Here is a 17,011-nt window from a genome sequence, read left to right as displayed (position 1 = left end):
GGTCTCAATCTCCCAGTGATCTAGCCAGGGAGAATGGGACACTACAATAAAAAGATTTAACTGACTGTCTTGTTCTGCTCTTCGTCGTCTTTTTTTTTTTTTTTTTTTTTTTAAGCTGAAACTTCGCTAAATGGTAAAATTTGCTTTAACACAAGCTGGTACTTCAATTATTATTATTATTTTTTTTTTAATTTAGTCGTTGCCAATTATTTTTTATTATTTTCTCCCAATTTGGAATGGCCAATTATTTTATTACGGTCGGCTCACCGCTACCACCCCTGCGCTGACTCGGGAGGGCGAAGATGAACACACGCTGTCCTCCGAAGTGTGTGCCGTCAAGCCGACCGCTTTTTTTCGCACTGCAGACTCACCATGCAGCCAACCAAGAGCTACAGCGTCGGAGGACAACGCAGCTCTCGGGCAGCTTACAGGCAAGCCTGCAGGCGCCCGGCCAGACTACAGGGGTCGCTGGTGGACGGTGAGCCGAGGACACCCTGACCGACCTAACCCTCCCTCCGGGCGACGCTCGGCCAATTGTGCGCCGCCCCTTGGGAGCTCCCGTCCTCGATTGGCAAAGGAATAGCCTGGATTCGAACTCGCGACTTGCAGGCTATAGAGCGCATCCTGCACTCACGTGGAGCGCCTTTCCTGGATGCGCCACTCGGGAGCCCCCAAGCTGGTACTTCTAAGATGAATAAAAGCTTATCCCTTTTAATACTACAAAATACAATATACTGTGCTATGCAAGTGGACTGAAGTGAGATGGCTTCTGTATGAGCTCAGGTTCATTAACTTTACATGCTTGGTTTGGGTCACAGGTTGAAAGCTATTGGGTTTCGGAAGCAAATGTATTTACAATAATTGCCTGCAATTTCCTCTTTAGTAATGAAATAAAAAATGATATATGTGATGAGGTTTTGGCTGCCCTTGGTATATGAAATATACATTTAGACAGAAAGGTTCTTAAAATGCAATGGTTAGATACAGCATGTCTTTGAATGGAGCTGGAGTTTCTTTTGTACTGTAACTTTTTTTTTTTTTTTTTTTTTAAACTAAGGTTTTTGTAACAGCAAAAAAAAAAAACTTAATGGTAACTTTTTATTTGTTTTCATTGATGCCTGCTTTTGAGATGCACAATAGCCAACAAACTGTCGCCCCCTCACTGGGTCTGGGGAGCACTCTTGTGCTGTATTGAGGTCCAGTTAAAAGGTAAAGAAGCCTCTCTGTTTGCTTAAACATTAGGTCAGTCACTTGGCAGCAAGTTCATGTCCAGCTACTGGCAGCGAGTTCATTTGATAGAGGACTGGACTGTGATGGTTGTCTCAGGATAGTAGACTGTTTGGGTTATAATCTGAATTGATGCCACAAAATAACCTCTCCTTCTTGTGCAGCCGGGATACAGTGAATATGTGAGCAGGATAGTTTTCCAAAATGTTGTGATGAAAGGAAAACTCTGCCTTGGGTACAGGATCTAGACCACAAATGGAGCGCTATAGCAAAGCTGGAAGAGTGATTTGGGTCCTGGCACTGGGATCTCTGGTGTGAGCTCTGAAGCACTGTCTGATTGGGTCCTTGGGCTGTGCTGGCACTGGGATCTCTGGTGTGAGCTCTGAAGCACTGTCTGATTGGGTCCTTGGGCTGTGCTGGCACTGGGATCTCTGGTGTGAGCTCTGAAGCACTGTCTGTCTTGCTGTAGCTTGGCTCCAGCTCGCTGAGTGGCAGTCCCATGCATTTAGTCATCTCTGTGTTTTTCAGGTCGGCTGCTTCGACCCCTACAGTGATGACCCCAGGCTGGGGATTCAGAAGATCGCTCTGTGTAAATACAGTGGCAAACTGGTGGTGGCTGGGACTGCAGGACAGGTAATCCGGAGCAGTAGCTACAGAAGATGTACATTAAGTGTGAACTAAGGCCATCTAAGTTTAATACAGTAAACCTTCAATGTTTAAATATGTGCACTGACCTTACGTGTTGATTTTCATTCAGTTTTAGGATGCAGTACACAAAGCAAACATTTAATGTTAAACTATAATGCAAGATTATTATTAATAATAATAATAATAATAATAATAATATTATTGCAGGGCTGGACATAAGACTACCATTGCATATCAGTTTGAGCAATTCATGGTTTTACCATGGGTTTAATAAGACACACCTGAGCTTGGTACATATACACACTGTGGCTAATCAAGCTCGTATTAAGACCTGAAATGGGTGAAACTGCTGTGCAACAGGAGTCTTCATTCCCCCCTTGTTGTTGTACAGTGCCTGTTTTAAAGTGTAGTGTGAATGCTGAGTGACTCATGAATGTGCTCACCCAAGGTTCTGGTGATGGACCCCAATGATGAGAAGTCGGATCACATGATCAACATGGCCACTTTGGACCTGCTTCAGGATCGAGAAGGCTTCACCTGGAAAGGTCACGACCGGCTCACTCCCAACAACGGGCCAATCAGCTTCCAGCCAGGGTTCCAGCCCAGCATCCTGGTGCAGTGCATGCCCCCTGCTGCCGTCACCGCGGTAACGCTGCACCCAGAGTGGAACCTTGTCGCCTTCGGGACCAGCCACGGCTTCGGCCTCTTCGACTACCACCGGCGCAACCCCGTCCTGGCCAGGTAACGGCACCCCCGAGAGGGACCTGGTGATGGAGAAGCAGGGGCTGGGGAAGGGTGCTGGGGGGGGGCTGTGCAAGCAGGATTTCAGTATTTTGAATCCCCGGTTTGACCCCTTCCAGGTGTACGCTGCACCCCAACGACTCTCTGGCCATGGAGGGCCCCTTGTCGCGGGTCAAATCTCTAAAGAAATCCCTGCGGCAGTCCTTCAGGAGAATCCGCAAGAGCCGAGTGTCTGGGAAGAAACGACCCGTCGTGAACAGCCCTGTGAGCAAGGTAGAGGAGACGCGGACATCCTCTAAACACACCACTGTCACTTTAAATCTAGGTGCTGAGCTTTATACTAACTCATTTCCAAGACCTGTACAGTGGAGTGGTCTGCAATGTTAGTTACAAACTAACTACAGCACTAATATGTTGGCTTTTAAAGTAAGATGCTTTGACCTGTGCCCAGTGAATCTAGGTGCTGGAGATCCCTCCCTCCCTCTCTGACCTCTTGGGATTGTTTTCCCAGGTGCAGGAGGCAAATGCCCAGCTGGCAGAGCAGGCAGGGCCCCATGACGTGGAGGTGGCGCCGGTGCAGCGGAGGATAGAGCCTCGCTCGGCGGACGACTCTCTGTCGGGGGTGGTGCGCTGCCTCTGCTTCGCCGACACCTACCTTCGAGATGGTAAGCACCAGCTGTCCAGCTAGCCGGGGTCTAATAATGAAGCCATTCGGAGCCTTTTAGAAGAGCAGAGCTCTGTCCTCTCCCTTGCATTCTGGAATCTCCTGCTGCAGACTGAACTAGCGACGTGGGATCAGTGTGTTCACAGCCAGCATGACCTCTGGTTCATGTCTAATACCACAGACAGAAACACCACCAAGCCATACTGGGGTGTTGATGGATGGGAGAAATTGCTCCCAGATGCAGGACTTCATTGGCCAGGTGTTGTATCCCAGTGAAAGGCCTCTGTGTGCAAAGAATTTCATATCTAAATTCTCATTTGTTACCCTTTACAGTTTTAAGCCTTCAGAAATCTTGGTTGTCCTACAGGTCTCTGGGGAAATTAAGTTCTTTGCATGAGCTGATGTTCTGTGGCTGCCGTTCAAGTTAGGTGTGCAGTGTCTGGCTCATACATGCTTGTCTGATAACGGAACGCAATTAAAGTTTTCGGATTAGGTTTTGATTTATAAAAAACAATTCTAATAAAATAACTTGAGTCTGCAATTTGTTTCTCAAGAGGCACATTGTTGGAAAACAAAGTGCTTGAAATGGACTTCTTTATGAACAATGTGTTAGTTATTATGGTTTAATTGTTCTGTTGGAGTGCTTCCTGAATCAAGTTTGTCTGCAGGACTGAAATGGGTGTGTCCTGCCCCTGGTGAGTAATTCTGCTTTTAAATAAACAGCTTGCGTTTCTGGCTGCGTCCTGAGGTTTCATATCCATGTCAAATTAACAGCTGCGCAGCCTTCAGCTGCCAACAATCATTACACCTTGTTCAATTAGGCAGAAAAACAGAGCAGATCTTCGAACGCTGAAAACATGTTAAAAGCATGAGCTGCTGTAGCACTTTGCAATCAGAGGGAGGTCCTGTGTCTATGGGGAACTTTGCAGGATCCATGATCAATCCCCTACTGTGCATTTAAACAGAAAAGCATGAAGGATCCCAGATCCTAAATAAAGGATCGCTCTCAGCAGAAATGCAAGATTAAAAGCACCTACAGTCCTCCTAGTTTAGTTCAATTCACCAATGGGGTCATTTTACCAATTTACCAGTAATTTAGACTCTCTTTTTAGAGTTTTTTCTTGTACTTGTGTGTGTGTGTGTGTGTGTGTGGTGCTTTATATTTTTATATAGCGCCTTTTCATACCACAGTATCTCAAAACAGAAAGAAGTCTGCTTTTATAAGTAGAGAAGAACAATAAAATCTTACAGTATCAATAAAAAAAAAATCCTAATAAAACCATTGAAGAAAACAGGAAACCAGTAAGACTGATAAAACACAACATTTAAAAAGATAAACAAATAAAATGGTATAAAAACAATTCTATTTGCGAGTCTGATTTTAAAAAGGCTGAACTATAAAACTATTTTTTTTTTTTTTTTTTAATATTAACCGACGCAGCATCTGTAATAGAAAAGGTCAATGTGTTCCAGTGTACTGTAAGAAACCAAGTAGAGGCCATTAGGACCTGTAGGCACGCTGCTGAATCCCCCTGTCTCTCTATACAGGGACGCACCATGGACCCACCATGTGGGCTGGCACTAACTCGGGCTCGGTGTTCGCCTACGCGCTGGAGGTGCCCTCGCTGGAGAAGTTCTCGGAGCAGTGTGTGGAGGCTGTGCTGGGCAAGGAGATCCAGCTGATGCACCGGGCGCCCGTGGTGTCGATCGCCGTGCTGGACGGCCGGGGGAACCCCCTCCCCGAACCCTACGAGGTGTCCCGGGACCTGGCCAAGGCACCGGACATGCAGGGCAGCCACTCTGTGCTCATCGCCTCCGAGGAGCAGTTCAAGGTAAGCAGGCTCTTAACAAGAGAGTAACACGCTGCTGTAAGAAACCAGTTCAACAGCTGCCAGGATTAGAATTGCTTATTTATTTTAGATTTTTTGGAGGCTTGAAAATACTTGTGTATAAAACTGGAATTGTGAAATCTTCTCTCTTATATAAAAGATTTAATAAAGATTCATTTAAACACTTTGAAAACATGGAGTAGGCTGATTTGAAAGTCCCATTGCCCCTCCTCCTCTCCCCTCCCAGGTGTTCACTCTTCCCAAGGTCAGCGCCAAGACCAAGTTCAAGCTGACGGCTCACGAGGGCTGCCGCGTGCGGAAGGTGGCCCTGGTTCACTTCACCAGCGTCTCCTCGGAGGACTACAGTGAGAACTGCCTGGTGTGCCTGACCAACCTGGGAGACATCCATGTGTTCAGCGTGCCCGGGCTGAGGCCGCAGATGCGTTACGACTGCGTCCGCAAAGAGGACATCAGCGGCATTGCCTCCTGCGTGTTCACCAAGGCAGGCGAAGGTGAGGGAACACCTGGGGTCTAGCACTGCGACGCACCTCTCTCGCCTTCAACTTGGTCGCTTAACTCTTCACAGCAGACCCGAGGTCCATTTAGAATTGTGCAATTTTGGAATGAATTGCAATGGAATTGTAATTTTATAGTTGAACCTGTGTAATTGCATTTGTAATCTATACCATGTAATCGATTTTGATTTTGCAGTTAAAGTATGCATTTGTTTATCATTTGATCATCCTTTTTTTTTTTTTTTTTTTTTTTGGTGCCCCCATTTGTTTGGGGGGGGAAAAATTATTTACGTAATATGTTTCTGTATTTGTACCTGTGATTTATTGCTTGGTTATTTAGAATGAACAGAGTAAACATGTTAATGTGTGTAGTTAGTTTTTTAGTGTAAGTGTAATTGAACACAGTAGAATTGAAATTTCAGCAAAGGATTCTGTTCTAATTTTAATTAATTGACCGCAGTTCTACTAGTAGGGACTGCTCTGTAAAGATGCTGGTTGGGCAGCAGTTTTAAAGTACAGTGTTGCTGGAGGGAGGGAGGGGGGGTGTCTCTCAATGGCTCATCCCGTCGCACCCTACACTACTACCATCTTTTTTTTTTTTTTTTTTTTCTTGTCCAGGTTTCTACTTGATATCCCCCTCTGAGTTTGAGCGCTTCTCCCTCTCAGCTCGCGTCATCACAGAGCCGCTGTGCACAGTGGAGATCAACCGGCCTCACGACTCTGCAGCTGTCAGGTAAAGAGGCTTTCTAAACACAGGAGTGTAACCCAAAGCTGTACTCTGGAATATGCACATTGTGCTGCAGATGACAAGTTGCTCCTGCTACCGTTTCCTGGGACCGTTAATAGAGTTAATAGCTTTGCACTCCTCGAAGAGGCTGATTTATTTGGAGAGAGGCTGATTTCGTTCCTCACTGCGCAATCAAAAACGAGAACAAAAGCGACCACCTTCAACCCTTCAGCTGCATTGTTATTTTTATATGCATTGATTAATTACGAAGAAGCTGCAAAGAGTAGGGGAGCCGTGTGACTCTGCTAACGGGCTAATTGAGGTGACATTCTAGCGGTAACTGGAAAGACTAGTAGATCATGTCAAGTAGGCGAGTGATCATTGCTGTATGATGGGTATCAATGTGCAGGAGAAGTTGTAGCTTAAATCTACTTCTATGGGGATGCCAAAGTGAGTTTGAATTGGTGGTTGGTGCCACATGAAGGGTGTGTGTGTGTAATATATATTTAGTTAGTTATTTACATCTATTTATTAATGCATGTACAGATAGTTAATATTTATAGGTCTGAAATTCTATCATGTGGACTTTAGTAATGCAGTTGGTGTCTCCAATGAATTTGCTCTTTGAGTTGGCTCTGCAGCAATAAATCCAGGTTTTACAAAGCTGCAAGTTATTAATCCCCCCCCCCCCCCTCCCCCCAGAGCACCCTGTAGATTTATACCCACGGCCCGTTCATAGCTTCTCATACTGAGCTGTCAAGAGGGATTCAAGACTACAGTATTAGAAATCCCTAAAAAAAAAAAAAAAATGAACATTGTTCAAAATCAAAAAAAAAAAAAAAAACACCTGATGGCCCCGTTGTGACTGCTCCTAATAAAACTCTGCGCAGTGCACTGGCCTGTGTTATTGGTGTGATGTATTATTTATATGTTTTAATAAAAATGAAAATTGGTTTGCATCTCTGGAAGACACTTGAATTGGTAATATTTATCCAGGCTGCTTCTGTCCAGATAGAGCAGTTGTTTCAGTATTCAGCGCATTCCACAGACCTGAGCCGAGCAACCCAGAAAGCTGAAATCAATGCAGTATTGTACAGCTGAATGTACAGAGCCCTGCTGTCTGCCTCTGAGCACAGGGCTGCCAGGATCCAAGATCCCACTCTTACTGCATCAAGCCCTGCTTTTACAAAACTGTGGGGATCTGCAGAATGCTCAACTGACCAAATATTTGCATGAAACGGCGGGAGCATCTATCTCCCTCTCTTACATGTATACAGTTGTGATGAAACTTGGTTAGGACATTCTTTTTAGAATGTTTTGGAGATGCCTGTCAGCAGGGGTTCATGTTGTGGTGTTGCAAAAAAGAACGATGCATAACGTGTACAATGAAAAAAATGCTTTCATGTGATCGCACTGACATTTTTACTTCTAGAGAAAGGGTTTATTTATATACAGTGCCAGTTTGGTGTTGCCAGCAGTGTTGAGGATTCCCGTTTACTTAGGTACTTGTTTTCTCTGACCTTGGTTTTTGTTTTAGTAACAATACGAGTGGGTCACTGCAGGCCAATGGAACTCACAAAGTGCAGAGTGAAAGCTGCTCCGTGGGAGATGCAGAAGGTAAGAGCTGATGTTGCCTTTTGATTTTTATTCTTTGCATCTTCTGGGACACGCACAGGGGGGGGAAGGCTTAACTTGTGTAATTTTAAAAGTCTGACTGCAATGATTCGACATTAAGGCTCTTGTGTGGAAATGCATGTATGAGCACAGCTCCAGTGTTTCATTTCATACTGTGAGTCATTTCATTTTGGTGTAATTCCATTTGTTTCTTACCGTAATGATCTTAATTTCCTTTTAATGTCTAGTTTGTACATCCAATGGGGGCATGCCAGGTTATTGTCAGCAGAGATGCTACACTTCTGTTTTCTCTGTTTAATGTCCTCAATGTTTAGTGTGCTGAATGTCTTCACAACTCTTACATCTTTGATCAGCGAATCTATGTATGCGATTACTTAATGACACAAGGTAGGGATTGAAAGTCACTGATGTACATGTTTATCGCTGGGCCTAAAGCTGAGGGAACACGAAGCCACCTTGTGGCTTGGAACTAGGTTGCAGGCCACTGCATGGCACAGGGAGGCTTGGGGCTTGATACAGCAAAGTTGCCTCAAACTCGGTCTCCTGGAACCAGGTTTCAAGCTACTATTCCTGAAAGGGGCTTTGTGTTCCTTCAGCTGAAGACTCCACTTCCCCAACTTGTCTTCATGCCCTCCCTGCTCCTGAAGGCTGGCCCTGCCTACTCGCTTGAGTCTCATCACAGCAGTAGGTGTCTGGTTGGCTTCGTTCCGTCCAGAAGAGATTTCTTTTCTTTTGAGTTTAACCCTTCTGTCTGTGTCGGAGGCCCCTCCACCCTCCTATTGTTTTTTTTTCTGGATTTAATCCGCCCACATTCTCTTTCACACGCTGTGTTTAATCAGGGGAGATAAATCACCCTGGGGTGCCTCGGTAACTCAAACCGCTATAAGCAGTAACCATAGCAACCTCATCAGTAATTCACGAGAAAGCTTGATCTCATTCCAGAGCTTTTATTACAAACAAACTAAGTTTACATGAACCGGGGGAGGGGGGGGGGGGGGGGTTGTATGCGTCTAATTTGATAATTTGTGAGTGCCTCACTGATTTGCATCACATCCAAAGGGAAATCTAATTCTTTGAAAGGAGTTCAATAAAGCGCAGTGTTTCTGTAGTGAAGCTGCCACTGCAGTGCAGATCTGCTTACTCCCACGTTACCGATGGGTGCTGTGCTTGTGCCCTGTGTTTACAGGGAGAAGGGCGATGAGGAAGGCTGTCGTGTGTATCTAGTCATCTCTGTCTAAAACAAACATGGACTGCATGTTAAATGATGTGCATCTACAACACCTTGTCAAGCCTGTTAATTGGGGTTAGAATGCAAGCACTTCAGTCTAGACCATTTTGAAACAAGTATGCTTTTAAAGTGTTCATTGCAGAGGGAGTCCAGCAACTGAATTTGCGAGATTAACCCTTTCAGGGCACAATGACATTAATGAAGTGGCAATGCGTTTTTTAAATTTTGAGAGAGTGAATCGTTGCCCCTTGAACGTGAGCAATACAAGTCGGTGTACAGTTCATCTGTGCCACTTCCTTTTCTACTGTTTCATTGTTAAAGAGAGGAAGGTTGCGTTTCCTTTGTGCTGAGTGAGTTCCTGGTGTACGTGTGAGCACAGCTTCACCTGTGTGTGTGTGTGTTGGGAGTATCCAAGTCTTGAAAAGGTCAACAGGTGCAGGTTAACTTGTAAAGGTCCAAAGTTCTACAGTGCGCAGAGCCATGGAAAGGTCACATTCTTTGGCAAGGTTTGTCCTGTCATCTCGTAGCGTGATCTGTGATCTGTGGTCTGCAGTCTGTGAATGTTGTAAAGTAAATGTCCCTTGTCCCAATTCAAAGCTTTTTCCATTTAGCGTCCTAATAAACAAAGTCGAACTTGTTTTTTGACCTGCACTGAAGCTTGTGATACCAAACCTTTTGGGGGATTTGGAAGTGTTTTGCTGTTACTAGCTTTAGCAGCTGTAACTCCACCAGGAATATACTCAAGCCCTGGTAACAGTGTGCATAGACATGTTTTCCAAGCGCTTCCTCCATTCTTTAACTCTTGTTTTATTTTTTATTTATTTGAAAGGAGAGAAGAAAATCATGTTACAAAATGAGAAGCAAACACCTTGAGAGTGCTGAAGAGAACTTGGATTACATTTAGTAGTTTTGGTTTTAGTTTTGTAAAATGAACAGGAGTTAATTAGACTGGTATACACTCTTTGCAAATGTGCCCCATGATATTTTAGATTCTGTAATTTTAACATTGCTGTGCTTTTAAGCAAGCCTGTGATGTATTGAAGGTGTCCAGGACTTGCATGCCTATTCTTTGCCCATCCTTCCTGTCTCTCCCCACAGGGGTTTTTGAAGAGATCCAGGCTGCACTGTCCTCGCCAGCTCTCGACTCTCCCAACAGCAGCGCTGACATCACCCTCGACACCACGGCTGACATCACTGTGGAGGACGTCAAGGACTTCCTAGTGTGAGGAACTCAATGCTGCTTTTAAACCACAGCTCTGGTCTGCTTTGTGGAAGTTCAGGGATGGAAATAAGACTCCTGTTGCATAGCCGTTTCACCCATTCCAGGTTTTACTACGAGTTTGCTTGGCCACAGTGTATAGGTAACAAGCTCAGGTGTCTGCAGACTCGTAGCAAAACCAGGAGTTGATCAAACTGTTATGCAATGGGAGTCTTATTTCCATCCCTGGACAGGAGAGCAATTAACTTGATAGGTAGCTATGAGGGGAAATGTCAAGCAAAAATTGTCCACTTCTGTTTTTGTAGATGCATTTTAAAGGCAAACAAAATAGAGGGTCATAAGAGGTAATCCTTTGAGTTACAGTTGCAGGCAGAGTTATTACGAGATCTGCAAGGGCACAGATTTATAGCTGCATTTTCTGTTTTGTGGTCCATTTGCTGCAGCTCAGATGTGAATTAGTCCTGGGGGGAGACCAGAGACCGCTCTCCCCTCGTGGATGACATATTTTAGTGTGATGTTGGTGTGTAAATTGTATTGTATTTCTTTTTTCTTTTTTTTATTTTTTCCCTCTGAAAGCTGAAAGCAATCTGTTTGAACAGTATAAAAAATGCTTTCCTTGTATAGTGGTCTGCTCTTTCAACAGGCGCTTTTTCTACTAGGAGGTGATTTTAGTTGTATGGCTTGTATGTAAAACTAGAAGGTGTTCTGTTGTACAGCTGTGTTTCACTTGCTTCAGAAGTGCTAGCCTTATTACACAAGGTGCGACGCCCCATCACCAAAGCAATTGAAAATGGGAATTGTGTTTGTTATTTTTCAGTGATGCCGCAGTGCTGTTCTGTCTCAGTGCCTCACAGGTTCCAGAATGCCTGGCAGTTCCCTTTTGATTTCCTTTCAGCACCAAAAGAAAGCTTGCTCTCTTCATAAAGGATGAAATCTAGGTCAGCTGGAACCAGGGAAGAGTAGATAATTTCAGCTGGGGCCTGTGTTTGTGGCAGCCTTGACACAGAATGCAGCATTTTGTTTTGGGGGGGGAGAGACGGCTCCCTTTTCCCATTGTAGGATGACTGCTAATGAAGTCTGTCCTCTTCATCACTGCATGAGGCTTTGTATTCTCCTTCACAGAGACGGTAATTATATTTCAAGAGTAAAATTGAGCAACTCTTTTTTGAAAGGTTTGTGATGTCGGGTGGAAAGTGTTGACAGATCTGTGCTCTAGTGTGCACCCCCATCTCCAGATTTCTTTTTTCTAGGGTGGGCAATGCATCTATTAAAGGGATCTTCTTTAAGGGGGAAGAAGGCCTCAAATAACATTTTCAACTTTGTGGTTCACAGCAATGACCAGTTTTTGGTTTCTTTTTTCAGGGCCACAGAAGAAGCCGAGAGAAATCTGAAGAATATGTCCGAGGAAGATCCCAGATCACCAGGAATCCTGATAAACTGAGGTCGGTTTCAATCCCACTTAATTCCATCCAGTGCGGTGAGTTATCCATTCACCCTTTTAATACAGTACCTCTCGTTACACAAAATGAACACTGTTGCTGTTTTAATACACATAATCTACAGCTCTATCTGTGCGGTCGGTTTTATAAATCCGTTATTTATATTTAGAGGTGATAAGAGCAGGAAACATTTTGAAAGCGTGTGATTTAATACACTTGAGTATTTCATCTCTGCGCTGTATGCTGTTTGGCTGGCAGACTGGTGTGCCTCTAGTTGGTTGGCACTGTTGCTGTGCCTGCTGTCTCGCACTTTATTTCTTGCCTGTTGAAGAAATCCATCTGGTTTCTCACACTTCTCACCTGCATGATCCAGTCTGAATTTTTTTGCTTCCAGGCTCTATGGATTTACTTGTATATTCAGCGTGGAATAGAAATCAGAAAGGCATTAATCACCTTCATAGCCAAGGTTATCTTCAGTGAACCAATATTCCAACCCTGTGATGAGGAAGCGCAGAGAAGGGAGGGTGTGGTGTGGTGCGTGTGTGCGTGCGTGCGTGCGCTCAGACAGATCTCGAATCCTCCAGGGAAAGAGGATGCTGGGAGCTCCATGAATGCAGGCATTAAGACTTTTGTTCTGAGTTTGTGTGGTACAGGAAGATGCCCACTGGAGTGGATATTTTTAATGAATGGAGCGCTTGAGGAGTGGATTTGGCAGGGAGTGCAAAAATTCAACAGTTGTCCAGTGAGCCAGGCTGACTGGCTCCCTCATCCAGGGCCAATGCCAGCCTCACACGGGCACAAGAATGGCCTTTTGTTTGTTTGTTTGTTTGTTTGTTTGTTTGTTTGTTTGTTTGTTTTGTTTCTTAGGCTCTCTCTTCATAGGTGGAGCTGTGTCTGTATAGTTGGATAACTTGACGTCCTGGTTTTTAAGATGCTTAAAACAAGGGGCAGGAGAACTAGCTATGTAAAGCTGAATGTAAAGGGACCCTGGGAAAATGCAGCTATAAATGTAATCCAGTTCTTTATAATTTAGGTGCAGAGTGATTGATTTCTATAAAAGGTTTGACTTGTTTGTGATTGCAGGGCATTGATCACCCCTCTGGTAACTGTATGTACCCATACCAGGGCATTGATCACCCCTCTGGTAACTGTATGTACCCCCGCAGGGGTATTTCCATGTCCCAGTCTCTCTCTCTCTCTCTCTCCTCTCTCTCCTGTTTCATGTTGTAATCGAAGCCGTGCTGTCAGCTGTGCTCTGTGGGAATGGATTTAAGCAATAGGGGGAAGTTAATGCATGGTGCTTATTACTCATTGCTGCTTCCTTAAGATAACTAGCAATAGACCCCTCCAGAATCACACAATCTAATAGTTAAGCCATTTTTCATTCTGATGCACCATGCTTATATACATGATGTCACCAGCAGTCATTGCCACAGATTTCAACAAAGCAGTTTTGGTGCTTAGCAGTTTACTTGTTCTTCGACTAATAAAATACAATGTGCTTTTAATACCCTCTGTAACTTTGTGTCTGCATGCAATAATTGCTGGAAAGGGGTTACGCATAATGAATCTAAGGTCCCTTGCATTAGCGCTCACACTGAGAGATGGTACAGTTCCAGGGAGAATCATGTCTTGCACAGAGTATAATTCATAAATAAATGAAGAGTTGTGTGGAGTTATGCTCAGTCAGTCTGTAATTTTGAGGGTTACCAAAGCTGTCGCTTCCTGGAGACCAGGTGACTTGTTCGCGGCAGTGAGGGGGAAACGAACCTGTCATGTGTTTTATCACAAGCAGCATGACGGTAATGCACGCATTAACCCGGCCATTTGCAGTATTGCCGTTAAAAACGTTTCTGGTGTTGCAAAAACAGTTGAATAAGTCTGTTGCCCCCTTGTGGCAGCTTTGTGAATGACGGTTATGGTAGTAGAGACTGTGTTTGCTTTGAAGGACAACAGTATTCTTGTCTAGTTGAAAACACTAATCCAATTTTAATATATGATTTGTGTTTTGTTTTCTTATCAGTTTTGATTGTAAATGTACACATAAAAGGTGGTGATTTTTATCCACGATGTTAGATGAATTGGTAATGCTGCTTTTAATTAAGTGTCCGTAATTGAACATTTGCTACAATGTGCAAGAAAGTACATGGGTGTTTAATATGGTGCTATGTGATTGTGTTAATAGCCACTGTCCTGTTCCATCTCTCTTTTTTTTCAGGCTCCTCTAGCTTTTGAGAAAGAACTGGGGGACAACCTGCATGGAACACAACCTCTGAAAGAGCTCTTCATCGGGATTCCCATAAACAACCTGGGCCCAAGCTCATCCTCTGTGCCAAAAGATGGGGGCTGCTGTTTTTACAGACCTTGTTGTTTTTTAAAAAAAAAAAAAAAAAAAAAAAAAAAAGATATAAACCAGCTCCTCCCTTCCTCGTCTGGCAGCCTCCCTATATTCCTCTCTCCCTGAATGGATCCCTCCCCTCATCATCGTCATCATCACCAACGTGAACACATGCATTCAATGGACCTGCCTTTTGATACGAGTTTTGGGTTGGGTCCCTTTTCTAATGCCAAGCAGCCTCAAAAAATGGAAGGACAGTTTGATGCCCACATTCCAGTATGCCTATCACCAGTCCTTCCAGGACCAGGGCCTCCTGTGGTCTTCCCATGCATTTCTGTTACATTCAGCAGTATGGAACCGGCACACAGTACAGGCTGACTGAGAGATCCTGGTGGTTCACATTTACACACTGCATTTATCCCCTGTGGATACAGACTGTCACTTTTACAGCCAGCCTGTTTGTTCATGGTCAAATAGTACCTTAGTGTAACTTGCATGACTTTGAGTCACTTCTGTAAAGTTGAACCCATGATCTTACTTTGCAGACCTTGAACTAACTTGATAAATGGTGTGTGTTTGGGCAGAACACGCCCTTTTTATATCTGTTCTGGCACATGGATGAATGCTCAAGTTTTCGAGCATGTTTTCAGGGAATAGGTGGTTCAGGACTTCAAATGAGTTTACAGTGGAGTAAAGTAAGAGCCAGTGGTTCGGTTCAGATTCCCAGTATCGGAAAGATGTGGTTTTCTCAAATCTGTTTTTTTTTATTTTGCTTTTTTTTTTTCTTTTGCAAGAGGGACTAGCTATATATATATATTTTTTTTGGCAATTCAGTGTTATTGGAAGCTTTTATTTTTCAAATAACACCCATTCAAACCTCTGTTTTGTTTTTTGTTTTTCCCCCCCGAGGTATGTATTGCATTTCGTGGTACCTAGTCTGTGTTTGGTATCCAAGTACTGTAAAAGGCCTTCTGATATGTATTCTGAATTGAAGTGTGAACCAGCAGTGAGATGCATTGTGGGCACACCATCGGGGTGGAGGAGAATGGCTGTATACATTGACTGATTGGAATTGTGTGTTTATATATAATTACACACATATGGGAACCGTTCTGTAGCCAGTGTTGCATGGAGGGAGAGTCACTTTTAGAGATCTCACTTTTGATTGATCATCTGTAATGTCATTGTGTTTTCACTCACAGTATTAACACAAGCTTTGTTTTTATGTGTATTGGCGGGGCGGGGCGGGGCGGGGCGGGGCGGGGCGGGGCGGGGCGGGGCGGGGCGGGGCGGGGGGGGGGCGGGGGGGGGGGGTGCTTTCTATATGATTTTTGATTTTTTTTATTATTTTTTTTTAATGTTGTATTCAACCATTTTGACCACAGTCTGCTTTTAGGAATAACTCCAAGGGACAGTACAGGCGTCTTCAGTTAAAAGCTGGGATGATTGTCAGAATCAATTGTTTAAAGCAGGGGTGTCCATTCCTGGTCCTGGATTATTGTTCTAATTAAGTAATTTAGTGCACAGTTGGAACAAAAACCAGGAGGGACACCGGCCCCCCAGGACCAGGATTTGACACCCCTGGTTTGAAGGGTCCGCCCCTCTGCATTCAGTACAGATTCAGCACCTTAACGCTGCACCACTTAATGGAGAATGTTTGACTTTAACCATCTTGTACATAATAGCAGGAAAGCCAGTGTTCCTGGCTAGAAAATATCAGTTTTCAGGTATGCTAATTGCACTTGAGATTGCACAAATAACCTTTTTTTTTTTTTCTTTAACTGTGAAAAAAATATTTCATTTACAAAAGGAAAAAAACTGATCTTTATTTCTGATGTTGAAACTAGTTCATATTTTGAAAGGGACCCCCTCTGATATTGTCGTGTGTGTGTGTGCAATGTTGCTTCTTTTATTAGATAATGGATGTATGTGTGTGTGTGTGTGTGTGTGTGTGTGTGTCATTATATATAAAATGTGTGTATGTATTCAGTTCATTTTGTTTCTCTTTTTTTTCAGTAGAATGAATGTATAATCAGTAGAATGTACCTGTTACCTTGAAGGGTTAACATTGTCAAGTAATTGAAAATATTGGTTTTAATGTTAATAAAGCATTTACTGCCTCTGAATGTGCTGCTTGACCTAATCTTTAAGGGTTGCTTCCTGTATTTCTCCTCAAATTTGTTAAGGAATGTTTCCCATGAATAAAATGTTAGTTAAATTTAATGAAAACTGTTCTATACTAGGGATGGTTTTCATATCAAACTTGATTTTAGACATGAAAACAGATGTTAAATAACTGAATATCTATGTAGAAATGAAGTTAATAGCAGGCTTGTAAAAACAAATTGCAACAATTTAGCTCTTCACATGCTTTTTGTATGGTACATTGATTTGTGATACTTCAATATGTTGATTTGGCAAGGCTCCATGGTTTACAAGCAGCACCAACACATTCCATCTGGATTTCTTTCACCCTAAACACTATGGGTCAATTGCAGGGAACTTGTAGAGTTAGTAAGAAGCCACGTACTAAATTGCAGGCCAGCTAATACAGTACTATGTGAGGACCATCCTCCGCTGCGTACGAATGGAGTCCCAACTGCAATGAAAAGACTAGGGGAACCAAGCGGAGGACTAGCCAATCCACAGCTCTAGCATGGAGCTCAGGGTTAAGCTCTTTACTGTGTGCTGCCAAACAGGAACTGAAGAGTGAGGGTGGGGGGCTCAAAATCTTAGTCATTGGTTCCAGATCATTATATTTAAGTTATTTTTTGTTGCAAGATCAAAATCTTTTTTTTTTT

The 17,011-nt window shown here is 43.6% G+C and overlaps 1 protein-coding gene across 2 annotated transcripts in view; it reads left to right on the top strand.

Annotated features, from left to right (window-relative positions):
- The window catches only part of LOC117418414 (lethal(2) giant larvae protein homolog 1-like), a 46,563-nt gene extending 32,278 nt beyond the window's left edge, over positions 1-14,285 (top strand). Inside the window, exons 13-23 of one of the 2 annotated variants that reach the window (XM_034031427.3) lie at positions 1,756-1,860; positions 2,324-2,616; positions 2,736-2,889; positions 3,128-3,281; positions 4,829-5,112; positions 5,357-5,621; positions 6,243-6,357; positions 7,889-7,968; positions 10,313-10,436; positions 11,796-11,910; positions 14,091-14,285. In XM_034031427.3, coding sequence (XP_033887318.3) covers positions 1,756-1,860; positions 2,324-2,616; positions 2,736-2,889; positions 3,128-3,281; positions 4,829-5,112; positions 5,357-5,621; positions 6,243-6,357; positions 7,889-7,968; positions 10,313-10,436; positions 11,796-11,874 — 1,653 coding nt within the window. In that variant the 3' untranslated portion in view covers positions 11,875-11,910; positions 14,091-14,285. The remainder of the gene's footprint in view (positions 1-1,755; positions 1,861-2,323; positions 2,617-2,735; positions 2,890-3,127; positions 3,282-4,828; positions 5,113-5,356; positions 5,622-6,242; positions 6,358-7,888; positions 7,969-10,312; positions 10,437-11,795; positions 11,911-14,090) is intronic. The other variant, XM_034031426.3, reaches the window with a different exon arrangement.
- The last annotated feature ends 2,726 nt before the right edge of the window (positions 14,286-17,011 follow it).

The sequence above is a fragment of the Acipenser ruthenus genome, chromosome 13 (genome assembly GCF_902713425.1).
Source record: "Acipenser ruthenus chromosome 13, fAciRut3.2 maternal haplotype, whole genome shotgun sequence".
In the NCBI taxonomy this organism is placed as follows: domain Eukaryota; kingdom Metazoa; phylum Chordata; class Actinopteri; order Acipenseriformes; family Acipenseridae; genus Acipenser; species Acipenser ruthenus.
Note: the sequence above shows the minus strand (reverse complement) of the source record. Positions and strands in the feature narration are given on the sequence as shown.